Source organism: Chinchilla lanigera, unplaced genomic scaffold (assembly GCF_000276665.1).
Source record: "Chinchilla lanigera isolate Chin_1 unplaced genomic scaffold, ChiLan1.0 scaffold00021, whole genome shotgun sequence".
Taxonomy (NCBI): Eukaryota; Metazoa; Chordata; class Mammalia; order Rodentia; family Chinchillidae; genus Chinchilla; species Chinchilla lanigera.
Window position 1 is genome coordinate 24,429,221 of NW_004955422.1, and position 23,093 is coordinate 24,452,313.

General features: G+C 44.7%; 1 protein-coding gene across 5 annotated transcripts in view; it reads right to left on the reverse strand.

Moving 5' to 3' along the window:
- Positions 1–451: 451 nt before the first annotated feature.
- The window catches only part of Manbal (mannosidase, beta A, lysosomal-like), a 28,008-nt gene continuing 5,366 nt past the window's right edge, over positions 452–23,093 (reverse strand). For 3 of the 5 annotated variants that reach the window (XM_005384710.2, XM_005384711.2, XM_013514257.1), the window contains exons 2-3: positions 14,288–14,496; positions 452–1,361 (exon numbers count right to left, since the gene is read on the reverse strand). In XM_005384710.2, the coding sequence (XP_005384767.1) occupies positions 1,254–1,361; positions 14,288–14,437 (258 nt within the window). In that variant the 5' untranslated portion in view covers positions 14,438–14,496 and the 3' untranslated portion in view covers positions 452–1,253. The remainder of the gene's footprint in view (positions 1,362–14,287; positions 14,497–23,093) is intronic. The other 2 variants (XM_005384712.2, XM_005384713.2) reach the window with 1 other exon arrangement.

The following is a 23,093-nucleotide window of genomic DNA, read 5'->3' on the forward strand; positions in this document are numbered from 1 at the left end:
TGGCAGTGTTTGGCAGATTGTAAAGAGCTGGCAATTCTGATTTACCAGAGGTCTGGGGTTTTTCCTGGGCAGATGAGTCAGGGCACTAATTAGACCCACCCAAAGCCACATGAGGCCTCCTACCATAGTGCACTTGGTCTTACTCAAGCCTCTGAGGACAAGAAGCACCTTCCACAGGCAACAGGAACCTAGGGAGGGAGAGGGCCTCAACCCAGTGGAAACTCTAAAACACCCACGGACATCCACAAGTGTTTCCAATGACTAAGGCCAGACTTCCTGAAAACTGGCTCCAGAATGGCTGGGCCTGCAGGACCACTCTGACCAAAGCCACCTCCTGCTCTGCCCATCCCCAGCCCCACTGTGCCACTTCTCTGCAGGGGCCACCATTTCCCTCTCAGGATAGGGACCCAGGTATTCCCTTCCCCTCCAAAGCAGGCAACACACGAGCAGGTTCAGCATGCGCAACTCTTTATTGACCTTTACTTTCCCAAGTAACTCTTCTTCACTGGTCAGAGAATTAAAAAACTGAGAGGCGGGGGAATACGTACAGGTAGAAGTCAAAGGCATCACACATAATGGGTATGTTATAATGGCTTGAGGTTAGTCTGAAGTTGACAAGCCTGCTATTTCAGAGGCTCAGAAAGTTTATGCCCAAGAAATATGCATTCAGCCAAAACCCTTCCACCTGCTAGAGGAAACTCAGGCATGACCATGGCCCAGGCCTTCTGCTGGCTCTCCCAGTAAGCATTTTTCAGACCTGATTGGCACAGCCAGTGGACCACTACCATTGCATGGCCAGAGTGTCCTGCCCTAACACAGGTGAGGTCTGGCTCCATCCACACAGCAGAATCGAAAGTGACTGATGAGCACATCTGCGGTACACAGCAATGTGAGAGGAAGTGCTTGGCAGCATTAGATAATGACTCCGAAGTGTAGTGTGAATCTACAAGGTGGGTGCCTATTGGCTAGCCACAGTGATTAAGTAACAGTGAGCTGACCTAGCTTCTGAACAACGCCCTAGGGCAGGGTCTGCTCACAGGGCATTTCAGTCTCCAGACTGGAAACCACCATGGAAGCAGGAGGAGGAAGTGTTATCTGTCCAGCTGAAGCCTGGGGACCATCATGACTGTCCAGATCTCTGTGGTCAGAGGGCATCACAGCCTCTAGACACTGAGCCTGGGATGGAGAAGAAACAGGATGTTGATTCCCAGGAGGACTGCCCCCAGGCCGCCTGGCTCCTCAGGCCTCCGCCTCTATCGCTTCTTCTTGGTCTCCTTCTTGGGCCTCTTGTTGGCAGAAGGAATGGCAGCCTTGGTCTTCCTTGTCGTCTCTGCACTTCTGGGTTCAGATGGTTCTGTCTCCTGCATGGCAATAAAAAGGAGAGTCCTGCTTAGAGCAATCAAGCCTGACTGAAGGGGCTTTTGGGTGCTCTGGAAACACCCTGGATGGGAAGCCTCCTCCCTGGGACTCAGGGTCTGGGCTCTTTCACTTTCCAGGCTGGGACCTTGTGGGCAACTCACTTCCCTTTGTGTCTGGCTTCACTCATCTGTGAAATGGAAATAGTGATCCACACTTGGTGGGCTGAGGCGAGAGGGCAAAAAGGCACGGAAAGCACCAGGAAGTAGCGGCTATACCGGGGGCTGGCTGCTTGCCCTGCGTGAAGGACTGGGCAGAATGTGGGGGAGGGGCTCGCTGTGGTTCTCCTCCCATTCACACCACAGAATGCAGGACTGCAGGAGAGAGCGCAGCCAGCAGGTGCACGCGCAGTCACTACACCATGTTGTCTGACCTGGCAGAGGTGCCCTTGGGAGGACAGAGGCGGCCTTGGGCCTGAACTCCAGACTCCCCCGCACCTAGGGCAGCTCTGTTTTATCTACTTCATACACTGTGATTTGATTGAAACAAAGGTTCTGCTGTTGAAAAGAGAAAGGTTCAAAATGACAGATTTCATTCACTGGCCTTCACTGTGCTAATGAAGAAGGTGGGCTCCGGGAGGGCCTGGCCTGCCCCAGGACACCGAGGCTCATGCCAGAGATTCTGGAGCAGATTCAGGCTGCTCCTGTCTAGTGGCCTCTCCCGCTCTGGGTGATAAGGCTAGAAAGGACATTAGGGAGGCCAGGCTGGCCGGGGACACTAATGTTGCTCACAGGCCTAGGCTGGCCCACAGGCAAACTTCCCTTGGCCTGCAATGTTTTTGTTTTTTAATTTAAACTAATGGGGAGGACTTCCATAAAATAAGGATTCCCAGCTTCTCTGCAAGACTTTGCACAGCCAATGCCACCGGCTCCACACTCCCTTGCTGCAGCAATGGGCTCCGAGTCCGCCCCTTCGTTTGGGGGCAAAGCACTCCGTGGCCTTCACCACTCTGCTGCCCCAGCACGTGGCAGAGGAACGCTTCATAGTACCCTGATATTTATTTAAGGAGAATAAAAAGCAGGCACCTGTGAGAGGGGCATACACACTACTTCTGGAAGACAAACATACCCATGTTTAATCTGCCATCCCTCAGCTTCCGGCTAACTTAACTCTCTTGACTTTCCCTGCTTATCACCCACCCACCCCTACTGCCCAAAGCAGAGGGACCACAGCTGGGGTGGGGGACGGGAAGTCCCTGTCAAAGGTCCAATCGAGCCCTGTCAACTCCCAACTCCCTCTTACTGGCCACTATCACATCTAGCCAGTCAGGCAAGATACCAGATGGGAAGGCCTTGGTGAGGAGTCTCAGGTACCCAGGGCCTGAGCTTCCCCATAACAGGAGTGCTGCCAATTCCCTGCCCAGATCTTAGACCGTAGCTCTGCACTACCCTGGCCTGCAGGGCTTCCTCTTATCAAAAGTCAAAGTGATGTCCAAGGTTTCCCTATGGTGATAACTGTTTATATAACTTGGCTAAAAAATAATGAAAGATTATCCCATTAGAAAAACAAAACCCAACCTCAGAGGAGACAGTCTGTCAACTGCACACACACTGACAGCTGCAGAGTCCGTGCGGAGGGCTCACACTTACGGCAAACCCAACAGGACCCAATGCATCTGGGGGGTCTTAGGGGCTGGAAACCATGCCAACGTAGTACCTGCGCAGCCAGCAGAAATCAGTCAGTCCCTGAGCACCTCGGGCAGCTGAGGTCTGATGCCTGCTAAGACCTTCCCAGCTCTCCAGGACAGAGCCCCTCTTTCTAGTTCAAAGCTGAGTGTCTTCTCCAGTTTCAGTGGGGCCCACTTCAGAATTCAGAGATGGTGACACCCAGGTGTTGCCTCCAGGGCCTCCTCACTCCACAGACCCTCTCCCTAGCATCTCATCCCTTCTGGCATCTCTCAGATCACTGCTCTCCTCACTGGAACCTTCCAGTGGCTCTCCATAACCCACCCAGGATGGCATGAAGGAGGCCACCTCTCCTGCCTCATCTGGGGTCTTCCTCATCCCCAACTGGTCAGGCCCCAGGGCTTCCCCTGACAACCTCCATCAACAGCCACACCCTCCTTTCCTTGACCACCTAGAAAATCCTGCCCTGTAGTCTGGCCCTGCCCAAGAACACACTCCAACTGCCTAACCGTCCTTCTGTACTGCTCAATTCCAGCTGGCAGCATCCCTCCTCTACCCCTGTCCCCAGGCAGCCAGGCACCTTATAGCATCACTACTACTTTACCGTAATGATGTCTTTCCATGTCCGTCTCCCCTGTTAGCCTGTGATCTCTTTGGGGTGCTTCACTTGTTGCTAAATGAGTGAGCAAATGAAAGAACAGGCAAGCTCTCCCATAACTATGGGGATTTTGCTCTTTATCACTCTGAAAATACAATGCTTAAAACTAGGATTCAACCAGTGCCATAATGAGTCGCATTTTATAAACAAAGACAGATATTCAGAGAGCTTACCAACAGTCTCAACTGGTAAGTAGCAGAGTCAGGATTTGAACCTAATCTCTTACTAGTTACACAGTGTAGCCTGGAGATCTCAGGGTTTCCTGGGCACCTTGGGGGCATGAATACTTTGAATCTGAGTTAAATGTGACATTTTCTGTTTAGCAGCCCCTCTGGAACTACAGGGTGACTGGAATGACAAAAAGGGTCTGCTCTAGATTCTAACTGTCGAAGGGTCACTCAGAGCCCTGCTGTTTGTGACTAATGTTCCTATAGGAGTCAGGAGAGTGGGTTGGTGCTCCTAAGTCATGCTGTATTTTTCGAGGCTGAAAGCAGCTCTCTGTGGGAGTATGTACATATTACAGTCATCGAGTCATCTGAATGCATTATCTGTCTCCTCCCTCACCCCAGACCTCCTCCTCACTTCCCCATCTCAGTTTCTGGCATTGTCACCCATCCAGAAACCCAAGCGAGAAACCACCCAGTTATCTAAGTCATTTCTAAGTTCTCCTCACGCCCTCATGCTTCCACACCACTGTCCATTCTACTTCCCAAAGGGGTCTAGACTATGTGGGTCCCCTCCAGACACACTCCACTGCCCTGGTTCAGACCCCATAACCACCTGTCTACTTCTCACTGGATGAACCACCTATGGATACTCCTGCCCGTATCTTGCTTTCGCCATTCTCCTGAGTCTATTTTCCCAAAATAATCGCAACAGTCTCAATCATGTCTGTTTTCTGCTTTTAAATGTTGCTGGCCTCCCTTTACATGAGATAGAGTCCAAGAGACTCAGCACGGTCTCCAGGGCTATTCCAATCCAGCCTCAGCCTTGTCTCCAGCCAGCCCTCCTGTCCCTCTGGGCTACCTGCCACATAGCACTGCCTCTCATCTGCTCTATAGGTGCCAGCATTCACCACTTACTTATCCACACCTAGTTTGTATAGGTCCTGCACACCTTGAGGCAATGGAGCAGGGCATGTACACGTGCAGGATGTGTTCCGGGAGAGCGCTTCATGAAGCTCACAGAGCTTCTTCACCACAGCGATCAGCCAACCACTGTGAACCACATCTACTGGTCAGGTACCCGAGGCTCACTGCAACTGGATAACCAGGCACATGCAGCACAGCCACCCTCCCCGCAAGCTGCAGGGAGGCAAAGGCGGCTGTCATACACACGATTTGGGTCCTTGGGTCCCAGCCACACAAAACCTGAAGCTCCAACTCTAGCTGGCAGGAAGGACTCTAAATGAATGAGTGACTCTAATTTCTCTTTAGATGTGTGTCACCAAGATGGCTGACTACATACTCCACAGCCTCACCTTTAAATCTGGGAACACCACCCTCCTTTGAAGCCAGTTTTAAGTTTCCTTGACCATCATGCTGTGGAGGGTAAAAGAAAGAAAACCGCAGCTGCCAGGTGGCTCCTGGGGCTGCGGAGGCGTCTTCTGTGGACATAGGCCCCATCAATAATGAAGCTGCTCTGTAGCCACTTACAGTCCAGAAAATTGCTGCTATTCATCAGGTTCAAATAATCGAATCTGTGCTACAATGCATCAAATCCCTTCCAGCAGGGAAGGTGCAAAGAATTTTATGATTTCCACTCTACAGTTCATTGTGGATTTAGTTCTGTAAATCAGGACAACATGTCATTCTACACAGACTATAAAACCATTCTATCTCTGAAAATGGTCTAGGCAAAGAAAACTACTACGCTACGCTTGGGTGCTACCTTGGTTTTATTTCATTTGATCTTCTGAAAACTCTGGATCTTCTTTTTATGGCTTAGGACCCAAGGCTCAGAAGGATTAACAAGGGACCAGCACTCAGACCAAATCTGCCTAATGCTGAAGCTCATGCCTGTCCCTCAGTGCTACTCGTGCCTGAGGCCCCGCGGAGCATGGGAGCTGAGAAGACCTTGTGGAGATGGAGCTAGCAGTGGCCTTGAGAAGAGGGGAGGACTAGTCGAAACTTAGAGGCACGGGGGAGGCTGTCGATGTGGACTCAACTAGACAAATGAAAACACAAGAGTCCAGGACGCACTTGGCAGGCGAGTGGAACTGTGATTAGAAAGAACAGCCTTGAGACCTCATTTGAGACACAATTCAGCACGAATCTACAAGCCATTCCCACTGGCTGGTGTGTGGCTCCCCGTGCCCAGCCGTCTCTGCCACAAGCTGGAACACATCTCCAGGCCACTGGCTGGTGGGAGCATGTTTATAGCCTCACCATGCCCACCACACAACAGTCTCACAGGACAGGTCATTAAGTAAAGAACACCCTGCCTTCCACTTTAACTGTGAACTCCTCTTAGGCTTAAAAACAAAAACAACAAAACAAAAATCCCACACAGAGCGTAACTGAAAGCTGGTTCTGTAAGGCGTTGAGAATGGGTACATGCTTGCCGAGTTCATTATTTATGGCAGCCCTCAGTGGCAACCAGGGACCTAGTTAAAATCAAGACCCTCATGTAAAACTTTCCAGCAAGGTTCTGATGTTCTAGGCCCCTGTCTTACTGCCCCCGGAGAAGGGTCTATCCTTTTGCTCCAAGTACCGCAGGGCTTGCTGGTTGATGGTGAAGTCTATTTCGGCATCATGTTGGAAGCCACCGCTCTCACCATCCATTCTAGGGAGTTCTCTTCTGTTAGATCACAATGCTGGGCATCTCTTGTTATTTGTCTACCCAGAATGCCTTGGGGGCCCTACCCCTTATCCTATCTGCTGGAGGTTTTAGAGGACTCTCAGTCACTGCAGCCAAGGAGTAGGCAGCTAAATGTGGCCTGACCCTAGATGATACCCATCTCCTCGTCCCACATATGGGGCAAAGTGTGAGCTTGTGGCCAAGCACAGCCTTTCCATAAGATGTAGAAAGCAAGCACAGGCAGAAAAATGGTTTCTCTCACTTGCTCATCCTGAGTGACATGGATGTTGACTGAGGCTGATCCAACTATCTTTCCTAAAACACACAAGGGCTTAAAAAGGAAATGAATGCTCCCAGAAGAGCCAGGAGACCCCTCAAGCCCCTGAGTCCATGGTGTCTTGATATGCTCAGTTCTAAGAGCCATGTTCAGGGAAGCTGTACCCATTACCACAAGAACAGACGATGGCAACCAACAACAGGAGAGTGCAAGCAAAGGCACCTGCCTTCTAGAAGCCAGCAAAGGGCTGCCGAGATGTCACATAAATACATGACGAGTTACATCAGTCAACACTTCAGCTACTAGTTTATAATTCATTGTCAGACACACTATTACTATCTGCACCATGAATTGCTGAATTAAAAGGCAACACTCCTTGCCTAGGGCTGACTGGGTCAACATTCTGTGTATAAACTGACTCAAGAGGCTGAGGAGGTGAATTCAAAAAGGATAACGGGAAGGGAGGGAGATCAGCTCCTCACCTTTACTTTCTCCTTACCTACTCCTTAAACTCCTGGAATTGGGCTCCCACCTCCTAAGATCACTGCAGTCTACTCAGAGGAAAGCTGACTATATAGCCAGAAAATCTGCTTGAGTTTATAAACATTGCCTTTTATCCACCATTTAAGGGGGCTCAGCCTCCTGAAGCCTATCCACAGACCTCCTAGAGGGTCAGGGATCCCCTAGTAAGATTTTGTTCTGACTGGACAGGCACACCTTTTAATACAAGCACTTTGGGAAACTGAGGTGGGAGAATCTCAAGTTCAAGCTCAGCCTGGGCAACTTAGCAATTTAGTGAGACCCTATCTCAATATTAAAAATTTAAAAAGGGCTAGCGATACAGCTCAGCGTGAAGGCCCTGACTTCAATCCCCAATACTGCAAAATGGTGTGGAGGGGTACTGGGTACCATTATGTAGCTTAGTGGTACAGTACCCCAAGGTTTGATTCCCAGTACCAATTAAAAAAAAAGAAAAAGGAATTCTGTTCCACTAAAAACCCTACTGTGAAAGAGAGCAGCCTGAACATGGTGGACAGCTGACCTCCATCACCTCTATGGGGACTGGTTTTACAAGGCCCTCTTTGGACCCCTCAGTGGTTGGGGAGATCCCACACTCTCCTGTCCCTTGCCCACTGCTCGGCTTGTCTCCTAAGGAGTGAGAGAAGCAAGCACCCAAGCTTTGTCTGCCTAGGGCTCCTGCTCCTGCAGAACAGACCTTGCCCTGTCTTCATTTCCAGTGGTCACTGCACAATGACCCTCCCCCACACTGACCACAGCTGTCCCAAGCCTGGTCAGCCACAGTCCCTTCCCTGAGGATTTTGAGGCAGTGACCAAGCAGGAAGGCAGCCTCTCTCTGGGATACTGCAGCTGAGAGACATAAACTTTGGGAGCTGTCATGGCCTGTTTCTCTAACCCTAGGGAAGACAAGCAGAGGAAGCAGGCTCTGGGGAGAGAAGTAAAAGACAAGAAAGGAACTGGGAGGGGAGTCGAGACACAGATGGAATGATGCCTTCCAGAGGATCCAACTAATTCTTGCTCTTTGGGTCCTGGGACAGCATCTGCATCTTCTCAAGTTATCTACAGTACATGGAAGATACCTCGGGGAGTTGGGTATGCCCCAAGTTTTGGTTTTTCTGTCTTTACTTCCCTTAAAAATCTCAGCCTTTTTTGTTCTTAGGTTTTCGAGGAAGAATACTGCATAGATAAAAGAACTCCAAGGTCTCTATCTCCAACTTTTTGCTGGCTCTTCCTTACCCAACATGGGATGCCTGGCTATTATTTCAAACTTAACACACTAGAACTGATCATCTCCTGTCCTAAAACTGGTTTGTGCTCAGGAAAATCATCTAAGGACTAGGTTAGTGACTGCATATTAAAATCACTTGTCCAGGTATAGAAAATTCTGATCCAAAAGCTCAAAGAAAACTAAAGAACCTCTACGGGTACAGTCCAGGCCTCTGAAAATTCCCCAAAATGGTTCTCAGTGCAGCCAGGTAAAAAATATGTGCAGATGAAGGATGAGCAATCTAAACCACCGCTCCTGGCCCCTTGCTCATGGCAAACATCACTGATGAATTTCTTTCCTCCTTTTGACCATGGCCACCAGAAAATCAATGAGACTTGGCATGAGAGACAAAATGTATCTGTCATCCTGGACTAGACAGAAATGGTATATGGGCATGCAACCTTGTATTTTACAATCTTGCCCTGAAAGAAAATGCCTGGACTAAGTGTGGCCCAGGCCTCAATCTGGCTCAAATAAATGTTTATTTTTTTCAGGTCTCAGTTTAAAGAAGTGCTAATTAGAAAGCTTTTTCATTTGCTTTAGGATTCTAAAGGTTTTGCTTTTACAAATTGGACCTTCCTCCTACTATGAAAAGGAAAGGAATAGGGTGGGAAGGATTTGAAGTGTTCTTTTTTTCCTTCCCTGATTACCCCCAAAAGAGCTTTCAAATAATCTGCTCAGTACTAAAGTCATAAACTAGTAGCAAAAAATCAGCTTACTGGAACAACAGGAAAGACATTCTTCTGCTTTTCAAAGACTTTCCCATCATCTGGAGCCAAAAATATTATCTTCTGACCCAAAAAGCCACTAATAAACCATATTTCTATAAGCCAAGCAAGAGGGATGATTTTGCCCTAAGCAAAACTGCAAAAGGAGATTGTTCTCCGGCTCCTCCCACCCCTACTTCTACCCTCTTTCCTGCCTCATGCTACCCTGCACTTCTAGGGGCCTCCCTACTGCCCTTGGGCAGGAGTCCCCAAAGCTGCCCCCATTCCCAGGGGCTCACTTCCTGTCTAAGTCCTCCACGTGCTCAAGTTAAAACCCCCTTAATACCCCTCCTATATCCGAAATCCAAATCCCAGACAGCTATTCAGTACAATCCCCAAACAGCACAGCCTCAGCACTCAACCTGTCTGTGTCACCATGTTTATGCACAGAATACTATGTTTCCTTTCCATGTAGGTGGGAGTTTGAGGAAGGAGAGAGGCTGCCTCACAGGGACATACAGAGGAAAGCCAGTGGCAGAATCTCTGCATATCAGGGGCCTTTTGTTATTCTAATGTAATAAAAAGGTGGATTAATGGTACTATGTTTTTTTGCTACTGACCCACTGAAAAGCCTTCAAAAAAAAGCTAAAACAGTAAGCTTTAGTTATAGAGACAGTTCCCTTGTGTGAGCTTTATGCCCCTAAACTATAAGATAAGCAAAAAATGAGATATGCTATGGTATAGTTATATTTTAAAAGATGAAATTAAAGTCCCAAATTAATCTCTCAATGTCAGCGGGGTGGGGTGGGGTGTGGAGGCATATTTTTGAGTCCTTTGTCAAAAGACTCCTTGCTTCAAAAGACCTTAACCTACTGCATACTTGAAAGTTGCAGAGCTCAATAAAGGCCCCTTTTCTGCAAGTATGCTGGACTGACCCAGGCCTCTGTCATTTACCTCCAAAGGTTAAGAACAGGAGGTGAGCACCTTCCCTGCTCCCTACACAGCCACACCTCTGACTCTCCATCTCTGCCTAGAAAACAGAAGAGTCATCACTTCCCTCCCTGGGGGCTTACAGAAGGCTTCCTCAGCACCCAATGACAATAGAAATGTTAGTTATTTATAACACCCAATAGTGTGCCCTGTCTGTAAGAACAGAGCTCGAAAGCACAGAGACTGTTTTTAAAGTATGATACAACTGTGGGTGGAATAACTCCAATGATGACCTCCTCCTCAAAATACCAGAATGTGAGATGGGTAGATCCATCCAAGGCCACGAGCCTGTCCACACCCACCACCTTCCCCTCCCTCGAGGTGGCTCACTCTCCCCAGGCTGTCCCCTCAATGCTGGAGCCCCCTCTAGAATCACTGCTGGGCCACTTCTCATCTCGTTCTGTATTCTCTCCCTGGGAGAATTCATCCCCTCACCTGGCTTCACTGACACCTCATAACTCCCAAATGCTGGTCAACACTCAGCCCAGAGCCTCCTCCCACTGTACACCCTGCTCCCTTGACAGAACCACCTGGAGACACTGAATCTGTTTATACTGAAATGGACATGTTCTCTCCCCACCTCCACCCCATGCTTGCTCCTTCTCAGAGGTTCCTCACAGCATCACTAATCTCCATCATCTTCCTTTCCATACAAGCAGGACCTCCAGGCCATCTTGGTGATCTCCAAGATGTGGGTCTCTAAGATATATATATTGTTAAGTAAAAAAAGGAAGGTACAAAACTATGTTTAAGAGTACACTATCTTTTACATGTCAAAGGAGGGACTATGAATATATATGAGTATATACAACACACATATATGCATTTTTTTGTTTTAAAAAAAAGACCAAAATAATAAAGATAAATTACACTAATAAAAATGGCTTCCTATGGGAGGAGGAAGGGAATATGGTGGAGGGTAATGAGATTAAAGGAAATATCTACAAATGTACCTCATTATTCTAGTTTGACTTCTGAAAATGTTATATACAAATGTTTCATATAATTTTTTTAAAAATTAAATCAAAAAGAAAAAAATCCTTAGAAACTAAAAACAAATTGAAGCAAACTAAACTAACTATATGCCACTGTGGGAATGTACCTATACAGAGAAAACCTTACTAAAAACAGTATTCTGACTGCAGCTCCCTACAGAAACACATTCTTTCTGTTGTGCTGTTTTTTTGGGACAGGGTCTCACTGTGTGGTTCAGGCTGGCCTCATCCAATTTGATCCTCCTGCCTCAGCCTCCCAAGTGCTGGGATTGTAGGTATGAAACCACCATGCCCACCTATAGGGACACAGTCTAAGGCTAAAGAACCAAAAAGAAATGGTAAATTGTTAGTAGTAAATACAACACAACTATTTTAAAACTGTAGTTACTATACTATAAGTGAGAAGAATGGAGTTAACGTTAAAAAGACTGTAATCCTTAGAAAAGCCGGATGGAAGATTGGCCCTTAGCTTGCATCTGTGAACTTGGATTTCAGGGAGTTCCCACCATTTTCAGAACTGATACAGAGCAGCTCACTGTGCCCAAACCGTTTGAGCAAATAATACAGCTTATGCTGAACACTCGCTTTCTTCTGGAAATCTATAATTTGGATACATATAGGCAGACAAAACTTGTGTGACCAGTCCCAGTAAAAGCCCTGGTTACTGAGTCTGTAATGAACTTCCCTGCTAGAAAACATGTCACACCATCTGTCACATCTCCACGTGACTCCATTTGAGAGCACCCTTGGAGCTCTGTCTAGTTTTTCCCGTCTTTACTCCATGTACCTTTTCTTTGCTCACTTTGTTTTGTATCCTTTCACTGTTAAAGACCATAGCTGTGAGTTCTCCTAGGGAATTGTGAACCTTGGGCCCTTCTGATACAGCAGAACATAGCAAATAAATCATTTTGTTAACATTACTAGAAAACAAGATTGCCAGCACAAGACAAAGAGATACAAAATACAAGTATAAAATCATGTAAACAGGCTGGGTATAGTGACAGATACTTAAAATCCCACTACTTAGGAGGTTGAGGCAGGAGGACTGGAATTCCAAGCCAGCCTGGGCAATTCAGTGAAACCCTGACTCAAAATAAATTTACAAAAGTGTTGGGAATGTAGCTCAGCACTAGAGTACTTGCCCAGCATGTGCAAGGCCCTGGGTTCAATCCCTAGTACCATAAAATAAATAAATTAAAAATAAAATCATACAAATGAAAACACTATAATCTTAAATTTGAATTGGAAATACCAGTATGAAATCACAAGTCTTTTTTTTTTTTCTTAAAAAATTATTTATTTGCTATTTTCAGTCACTAAAAAAAGCACAAAAGCAATTACAGTTCAGTACTGCTGATCACTTCAAGTATTCTAACTGTGGTCTCTAAATCCTACTTTCCAGCTAAGAAGAACTAGGGATTTTTGGAGAAATGAGTGATTCCAGAATTGTGGCAGGAAGTGTTCAAAATGAGCCCAAGACATCGTATTGAGCCAGGAAACAAAGAAGCTATCAAAGACTTGAAGTACGACAAGAACAAAGACACCAACTTGAAGGGTCTCCCACGGCAACAAAATGAGCGGTAAAAACCCAACAAATTAAAACACATCAAATATATACAAGTATATTTCAAATGCATACGACAACCAAAGAGTCATTGGTCAACCTGAGAAGTTTGTAGAGCTCAAACTCACTACTTTGAACATTCATAAAGGGAAAGAAGCCAGCTTTTATCCAGCATTTCAGAATGTCCACATAGATGATGAGAAAACGTCCTTGTTGGAGAATTCCAGCTAGTGGAAGAAAATGGCAAATCCTAAGCAATGGTCATCAGTAGATTTTAAAACCATTTACGTGAAAGACTGATGGGGGGATTTTATAAAGGATGGATCAGGTGACATCACCTCACCTGACTAGAACAGTGATGGCAAACCTTTTAGAGCAGTGGTGGTGAACCTATGGCGTGAATGCTGCAGCAGGCCTTGTATCCCTGAACCAGCCTGCTGTGACACACATGCCATAGGTTTACCACCACTGCTCTAGAATCTCTAATAGAATGTGTGGCAGCCAGATGTGCCTGCTGACATGCAGCCGCAAGTACACAGCACCAGCCATGAGGTATTTGCATCAAATAACCCGCTACATGGACTCGGGCCTCTAGATGGAATCTCCTGTGGGTAACACGTATGGCAACCGAGAAACACATTAGATAACCCCATGGAAAAGCAACTAGCCAAATCTTGGGATGCTGGTATCACAGATGACAAAGACTTGCTCTCTCCAAAAATAAATGGAAAGCTGTCCTCCCCATTTCCCTATTTGACCTGGAAAAAATTGGGGAGGAGGTTATGTGCAAGACTGGACAGAAGGAGGGTGTTATAGACTAGTATTTATAGCTAGTCAAAACAACAAAAAATGCAAATCTCATCATGTCATTCCCTGCCCACACCCATAGCTCCACCTCTCACCATGTCCCGTCTGTATTCTGACACGGTCACTTTCATCAGTTCTTGAACTAGTGCGTTCTTCACTCCTCAGGTCTCTCACATAGCCAGTTCCCTATCTCTGGAATGCTAGCCTCACCCCTTCCCTATTTCACCCAGCAGAAGCCTGCTCATTCCTTCCATCACAGCTCAACACTGTCTCCGCAGCAGTAGGGCCTGCCCAGCCACTGGCCCAAAGTATGATCAGGTCCCCCAGCTCCTTGTTATACACCCTCACTGTACTCTGTGTTTCCATGGGAGCAAATGGATTTTGTTTATATTTGTTTCCTCCCCAAGGACTAGAAGCACCCTGAAGGTAGACAGCCCATCTGTCAGTAATCTGACACACAATGAGCAATAAAAATCTTAATAGATGTTTGAACTAATCAAATATTAGTCATGTAGTTCAATATACAGACTAGGATTCTGTAACACACAAAATCAGTGAGACCCAGCATCATCCCTGCTTATCTTGGCTGTGGTGACATTTAGGTTAGTATCCAGAACTTAGCATGGCACTCTCAGCACCTAAGGCTCACAGGGAAGGACTCACCGCTTCGTAAGACTTGGGAATGGGTACGATGATGGCCAGCACGCAGATGAGCTGGAAGATGGCCCCCAGGAAGAGTCCATACCGCAGCAGATTCTCCAGGAAAGTGGGTTCAGGCACCTCAGGAGGTGAGAAGTCCAGGTCGGAGGCCATGACTCAAGCTGTCTGCTGCCTCAAGTCTCCTCTGATTTGCCACTCTCCAGCGCCAACTTCTAAATGCAAAGAGTTAAGTGTCACGTTTCTACAGTGGACTTTAAACGGCCTCCCTTGCACAAACACACATACATACTGCAAGAATATATAAAGCAACTGTGGTGAAATGTTAACAATTCTTGTTTTTGTTTTTTTTTGTTTGTTTGTTTTTCTCCGGTACCGGGAACCGAACTCATGACCTTGCGCTTGCCAGGCAGGCGCTTTGCCGCTGAGCTAAAAACCCAGCCCGACAATTCTTGAATCTAATTAGAAAATACACGGGTATTGAGTGAACCATTCTTTCAACATTTTTGTATGTTTGAAGTTTTCCAAATATAAAGTTGAAGAAAATAAGTAAATGCAAAGGGAAACTCTTCAATGAAAATCTCCAATCAATATATATTTGTAGAAGTCCTACTATGCTTGTTTTATTAATCCATTTATGTATCACCTAGTCATTCACTCAACAAATACTTATTGAGTACTGAGCACCAAAGAGCGAGCAAAGCAGACACATCTCTGCTCCTTCGGGATTCCTGCTCAAGATGGAGCACAAAACACTTAAGAAGGCAGGAGTCATTTTACTTTGTATGCTGTGACAGAAACAGCCTCTTTGAAGAACAGAAATGAGAATGGTGGGCAGATATATGAAGTGAGTGGGCCATCTGCTAAGTAAAGCACCCTCCAGGGACAGAGAAAAGCAAGTACAGAGGCCCAGGGTGACTAATATGGCCAGAGAGGTGTGATCAGGATCGAGAGTGGAAGCAGGTACGATCAGAGGGGAGCTGGAGCAGCTTCTGTAGAACCCTGACATTTGTTATTCGATGGAGTAAAATGTAAAGTGTTTTGAACAGAGAAGTGACATAATTACAAAATCACACTTCTTAATGGGGAAAGGACACCGAAGGGAGGGGGCAGAGTGGACATCGTGAGACCGGTAAGGAAGACAAGAAATGCTGGAGGTATGAATAACAGAGGCAGTGGTGACCAGTGGTGGTAGGTCCAGCTTCTGCCCATCTCTCACCTTCCTCTCATCACCACCACCCTCAATCCTAATACTCTGGTTAATCTGAAAGAACTGCAAGGGTTCTCCGAGAACACTGAACTCTGCTACCTGGGGCTCTGCCTAAGCTGTACACTCTCCCAAAAGGGGTCTTTCCCACTCTGACTGCTTCTGAAGCCCCCATTCTACCTCCAAGGCTGAGCTCAAGAATTACCTCTATCTAACATTTCTCACCCTCCTCCTCCTCCCCCAGTAAAAATGAACTATTCTCCCTCTCCCACAGCATACACAAATGGCTTCCTTCTGCCCACCCCAACGATAGAAGGACAAGAGCACCAGGTGCACCAGAACCCATAACCCTTTTCAAAGATCTGCGTCACATGCAATTTTTGGCAATCTGAGCTATCTAACTGTGGCTATGAGCCACCTGTGGCTATGTGGATTTCAAATAAAGCTTGTCTGAACTGAGATGAGTGGTAGGTTAAATACATACTCCGTTTCAATGACTCTGCATGAAAATAATGTAAAATATCTCATTAATGTTTTTAGCCCAACATGGTGGTGCACACCTGTAATCCTAGCTCCCTGGGAGGCTGAGGCCGGAGGATTTCAAGTTCAAAACCAGCTAGGGCAACTTAGACCCTATTTCAAAGTAAAAATTTTTAAAAGCCTGTGGTAGACACTTGCCTAACAAGCACAAAAGCCCTGAATTCAATCTCGTCATATATATATATATAAATAACACGTTGAAATGATAAATTAAATAAATTATAATACAAAGAACAAAGAATTGAAACTCTATGATTTCAAAACAACTACAAAGTTACAATAAGACAGTGTGATACAACAATAGACATACTCTTTAAGAATATAAACCTAGACCACAGACAAACAGAGTAATAGAGAGTTCAGAAATAAATACTCAAATACAACTCATTTTCAAACAAGGGAACTAAGACCTTCTCAGTAAGGAAATGGAAGTCTTTTTAACAAATGCTGCTAGGAAACTGGATATCCATGTCCCAGAGAATGTAAAAATTAACTCAGAATAGATCAAAGATCTAAAATTACATAATTATCACAAGAAAGCATAGGGCGAAATCTCTATGACATTGGATTTGGCAAAGATCCCTTGGATGTGCAATCAAAAAAACAACTAACAGAAGAAAAAATAAATTGGACTTCATATCAAAATTAAAAACTTTTGTTGGGCATCATGATACACATTTGTAACTTATGAAGCTGAAATGGAAGGATCACTCTGAATTTGAGGTCAGCTTCAAGCCCAGCCTCAAGTATAAAGTGAGACCCTATCTCAAAAATAGTAACAACATAAAAAATTAAAAATATGTGCATAACAGACCATTATCCAAGAATATGAAAAGACAGCACAGAGAATGGGAGAAGATAGTTATAAATCATATAGGTAATGAGGGTCTAGTATTTAAAATATATAAAGAACCACAACACAAAAACACACATACACATACATACACCACCAAAAAAACAAAAACAAAAACCTCAATCCAATTTAAAAATGGGTAAAGGACACATGCTACAACATGGACAAACTTTGAAAGCATTGTGAAATGTGAATAAAAAAGCAGCCAGACACAGTAAGACAAGTATCCTATTATTCCATTTATATGAGGTTCCTAGAATGGGCAAATTCAGAGAGCTAGACATAGAATAGAGGCTACCTGGAGCTGGGGCAGGGAGGGGAGACTGGTACTCTTTACTAGGTACAGGTACAGAGAGGGAAGGGAAAAGCGGGGAGGGGAAAGGAAAGGAGGGAGGGGAGGGGAGGGGAGGGGAGGGGAGGAGAGGAGAGGAAAGGAGGAGGAGAGAGAAAAAAGGAAAGAATTCTATGTTTGTTTGGAGACAGCTATTAAAGAGTACTTCTCTCCCCTCCCTGCCCCAGCTCCAGGTAGCCTCTATTCTATGTCTAGTTCTCTGAATTTGCCCATTCTAGGAACCTCATATAAATGGAATCACAGTCCAAGGTGGCCTTAAACTTGCGGTCCTCCTACCTCAGCTTCCCAAGTGCTGGGATAACAGGCATGCATCACCACATCCGTCCTACTTATTTATACAATGAAATAAAAAATTCTACCAATTTGTTTTTTACATTTTTCTTCATTTTTTACTTTTTAAATGGAGGTACTAGGAAAGTTTTAAATTACATGTGTGCTATATTTTATTTCTATGGGGATGGCCCCAGACACAACCAACTATCTGAAGACCTTCTCCCACTTTCGCTATTGCTCCTCTGCTTTACCATTCTCTTCAACATGAAGAATGACTGAATGATAATAAATTTATCTACTAAGTAAACAGAGAGAGACACACACAAATGTTATTTCCCTTTCAGCCTGGTCACTTCCGAAGGTTATGTGCATGGGCCAGCAGAGTAGCCACCTTTCATAGTAGTTCTGTCCACGCGGGGTACAGCCTTCAAAGCCTGCAGCCCATGTATTTTCAGAATGCTCAGAGCTGGCAGATCTTCATCCTCCCAGGAAGAATCTGACTTCTGGAAAAAACCCAACATCATCTGGTTCCAAGTGTGGTGAATCAGGTGGGGCATCATGCTCAGGAATACCATTTTTGGTCAAATACAAGGTATGACGCTCGGACTCCAGAGAGACTGTTTGGAGTGGCTCATAAACTGGCCCCGAAGTGAATTCCACAGCAGCTGCAAGAACAGCTTCCCCGTAAGAACCACCCAGCCCCTACGAGGCCCCAGCACATGAACACTAAGGTTGAATTACGTGGTCTTAGTGTACACCTGCAATACCAGCACTCTGGGAGGCTGAGACGGAAGGATGCAAGTTCAAGCCCAGCATGGGTAACTTTCTGGACTTAATAAGACCCTATCCAAAATAAAAAACTGAAAAAGGGTTGAGGATATAGTTCAGTGCAAAGGTCCCTTGGTTCAATCTCCAGCATGACCGCCCCCCCACCACACACACGAAGAAAAGTAGTCTTGTTTCTTCAGTTACACCTTATAAAGTAAAATATCCTTGGCCCCAAGCTTTATGCTTACAGTTGTAAATACTCAGATTTATTACTGCTACTAAAAGAAAGCAATGTAATTATGAATATCTAGGGTGGTACAACAGAGACAGGGCTGGGCATCGGGAAGGGGTGAAAGGTGAAGGAGGCAACACACAGAGTCTGACGCGAATAGCAAGTAGCTGGACTTCAGGCTGATTTCTTCACAACTTACACTCAATGTGCTGAGCCAAACAACAACAAAGTCTATTCAAAGCTCTGATACATTTAGGCTTTTTAAAAAGTGGCAATTAGGCAATATATAGCAAAAAGCATAAAAGTGATCATATCCTTTGGCTGAATAACTTACTTCCTAGAATTGATACTAAGGAAACAATTCAAAAGAAGAAAACGCCTTTGAAAACGTTCATGGCAGTGTTATTCATAATACTGGAAAACAGGAAGCAACTCATGTCCAAAAGTAAGGAGGCAGTTAACCCAATTACGGTATATTATGGTATAGTCCCCCTTTACTAAAATGGCAATATAAATGCTATATCAACACTGTTATCAGGTGAGTGTGAAGTCTGCAATAGTGTTGAAAAAAGTAAACTGAAAACAACTGCATCAGCACTGTGACTGCAACCATGTATAATCTGATTTCCTTGGACAAAGATCAAAAGCGGCCATAATAAATAGCTGCTAGTAAATTGGAGTCCTAAGCTTTAATTTTTTTGTTACGTTATTGGAACAATGAATACAGTTTAAAAGAAACAAATCTATGTCCTACCTACTTCCTTCTTAAGACTTTTATTAGGGTAGAATCAAGTACAGTCTAATAAAACTATTACTGACAGAAATGTTTTTCTATCTTCGTGCTCTCCAAATGGCACACACCAGCCACATGCGACTACTGAGTGCCGCATTAAATGGTTACAGAGGAACCAAATTTTTAATCTGAATTTTATTTAGCGTTCCTGTGTGCGCACGTGCACGTACAATACCGAGGACTGACCCCATGGCCCTGTACATTCTAGGCAAGTGCTTTACCACTGAGTTACATCCCCTGCACTGAATTTTACTTGACTTTAACGAAATTAACTATAGTCACATGTGGCCAGAGGTGCCCTCCTGCAAAGCATGGGTGTTAACAAGAGGGCAACTGTAACAAAGGTTCTACAAAAACCAAAATGCTCTGTGTATGCTTCAAAACGTTCTAGTTTCCTCATTTTCTCCACATCCTCTGAGCTTTACTTCCCTGCCCACCTGCCAGTAGTTTTGAGTGTGCCTTTCCGGACTACAGAAGCCACAGGAATCCTAAACATCCTTCAGATCTCAAGGAGAAAACACCCCTGAGGCTCCATTCCCTGTGGTAAGTATCTGGGGGGGGGAGGGGGCGCTGGGGATTGAACCCAGGTCCTTTGCACTGAACTACATTCCCAGCCCTTGTTTAAGTTCTGAGACAGTCTCACTCTATCACTAAATTACCTAGGCTGGGCTCAAATTTGCAATCCTCCTGTCTCAGCCTCCTAGTATACTTGCCATAGGCCACCACACCTGGCCCTGTGATAAGCTTTGGTCCTCATCACCACTGCTGCTTGAGCAGCAAGCAAATCATCCGCCAGGTGCTGTGCACAGGATGTTCAGGTCAGCCTCTCATCACTTCTCACCACTCGGGGAGTAGTGCCTCTGAGGTTCGGGAAGTGAGGCCTGGAGAGGCTACGAGGCCTGCCCAAGGATTATTTGGCTAAATGGCAGTCAGGATTCAAACTGATTGGCTCCTCCAGGGCCAGACTCCCACCCACCGGGTCAAAAGCAGGGTGTGGCCCATCAATGAGCCATGGAATCATTTAAAAGGCACTAACTTTACTAGCCAGCACAGAGACCAAAACCTAAAATGTATTTCTTCTTGTTTGAGAAATACTACATTAGGGTCTACTATTCTACTTGATCCACTGTAATCTGAACATTAGAGACTCTGGATTCCTCTTAAATTTATTTGTTTTTTCCTCTTAAATTTATACCAGGGCCTGACTCACAAATATATGGCAAATGACATTGCCACCTCACAGCAAGAGCAGATTCCTCAATGAACTGCATCAATTAACAATAAGGAGGAGGGGTCCGGTGGCCATGGGCTTCCTCAGACTCTGCCAGTGAGTCCAGGCAGAATCTGGGTTGGGCTGACCACTGTCCAATGTCTCCAGCCTTCTGATATGCCAGGCTTATGGGCAGAGATTTTCACATTGGAGGCTCTTAGACCCCTATCACAATGAAGTAAACAGTGCATACTCTTTTATTACCAAACATAGCAAATCATCTCAGCAGGTTACTGGACCCTGTGAAGCTCATTCCCAAATGCCAGACACTAGTAGTCTGAGACATTTATTCACTGGACAAATATTTATTGAGTATCCATTATGTGCAGGTCACTACTCTAGTCCTTGACATGGAATTTTCACCCAAATAAAAGTACACTCTCTCTCTCTCACACACACACGCACGCGCATACACACACACACACACACACACACCAGGGATATTATGAGAAAATATAAAAGGGGGGGTGCTGTATTATATAAAGTGTTCAAGGAAGACCCTCTCCAAGAAAGTGACATTTCAGTGAGACAAGAAGCAAGAAAAAGAGCTGGGTGTGTAGCTCAGTGGCTGAACATGTGCTTAGCATGTGCAAGGCCCTGGGTTCAATCCCACCAATCCCCCACCACCAAAAAAGATAGGGAATAAGTAATTTAAATATCTGCTAGAATACCCTAGGGTGGAGGAACAGCAAGAGAAAAGTTCCCAAGCCAGGAATGAGCTTCACAATCAAGGAGAATAGGACAGTGAGAAAGCTATGCAGGGTCATGTGGATCACTGTAAGTACTTTGGCTTCTTCTCTGAAACAGGAGCTACTAGAAGGTTCACAGCTAAAAACTGCAGTCTCTGCCTGCTGTGTTGAGAATGACTGTAGGGAGAAAGAATGGAAGCAGGAAAATTAGTTAAAAGACTATTAGAACAATCAAAAGACATACCAAGGGGGTAGTAGAACAGGCAGATTTTCAGGTTAGATATACTGTAGAGAATGCCAACAGGATTGCTGAGATAAAATGTGAACATTTAAAATAATCCCGGACAAAGGGGAAACTACTGTATATGATAAATGTAATGGTGAAGAAAAGACATTACACATTTGTCAAAATCCATAAGATTTTATAGCAGTAGGAATAAACTTTAATGTATGCATCTGTTTTAAAAATCATGGGTCAAAGCTATACTTTCAAGGATCATTTCTATAATGTTACTAGAGAAGTTTCTCTGATCGTGTAGAGTACCAGAACTGCTACATACGTAAGCAGTGTGGGAAAGCTTTCACACATCGCAGTAATTGTGAAACACATGAAAGTACTCACACTGGAGAAAAACCCTATGTATGAAAGCATTGTGGGAAAGCTTTCAGGCAACGCTATAATTGTCAAGCACATGAAACAATTCACACTGGAGAGAAACCCTATGTATGTAAGCAATGTGGGAAAGTATTTGTTTCCAACAGCTCATTTTGTATGCATAAAACCATTCACACTGGAGAAAAATCATATGTATGTAAGCAGTGTGGGAAAGCTTTTAGGCTATGCAAAAGTTGTCGAACACATGAAATGTCTCACACTGGAGAAAAACCCTATGTATGTAAGCTGTGTCAGAAAGCTTCTACCATTCGCAGTAATTGTCAAGCACATGAAAGAAGTCACACTGGAGAGAAGCCCTATGTATGTAAGCAATGTGGGGAAGCCTTTGCTAATCATAGTTCACTTTATAGACATAAAAAGAGTCACAGTATAGAGAAACCCTATATATGTAGCCTATGTAGGGAAGCCTTCACTAATAAGAGATTATTTCATAGACTTGAAAGTTATCACACTTGAGAGATACCCTATGAATGTAAGCAATGTGGGGAAGGCTTCACTAGTAAGAGTTCATTTTATAGACATAAAAAGAGTCACAATGGAGAAAAACCCTTTGTATGTAAGTAATGTGGAGAAGCCTTCGCTAAGCACAGTTCATTGTATAGGCATAAACGGAGTAACATTGTGCAGAAACCCTACACTATGTAAGAAAGCAATGAAGGAAAGCTTTCATCAGTCACAGTCATTGTCAAAGAAAAAGTGCACTGGGGGAAGATCTTATGTAGGTAAGCAATGTGGCAAATTCTTCAGTTATTCCAGCAATTATCATAGCATTTAAAAGTATCACAGAAAAAAAAAAAATAAAAAAAAATAAAAGTATCACAGGAAGTTCACTGTAATAGTTCCACAGGTGAATGAAATTATTTCTTATGTGTTAGTAGGTTTCATATTTTTGTTGGCTTTTTTGTTTTTAGTGATTGTGGGGCACTGAAATCTCTATTTTTGTTAATTTTTATTTTTCCACTATATTCTACATAAATTCTTGGTATGTACACTCCATTTTTATTTCTTTCCAACGCAAGTTTCAAATTGCACGTTACATTTTGTAATTATGATGTATATTTAAAAACATTTCCTACATTTTAGAGCTCAACTCTTCTCAAAAAACTTTAACTTAACAAATATTATGTTTTCCATATCCTTTAAAGGTATCTGTGTATAT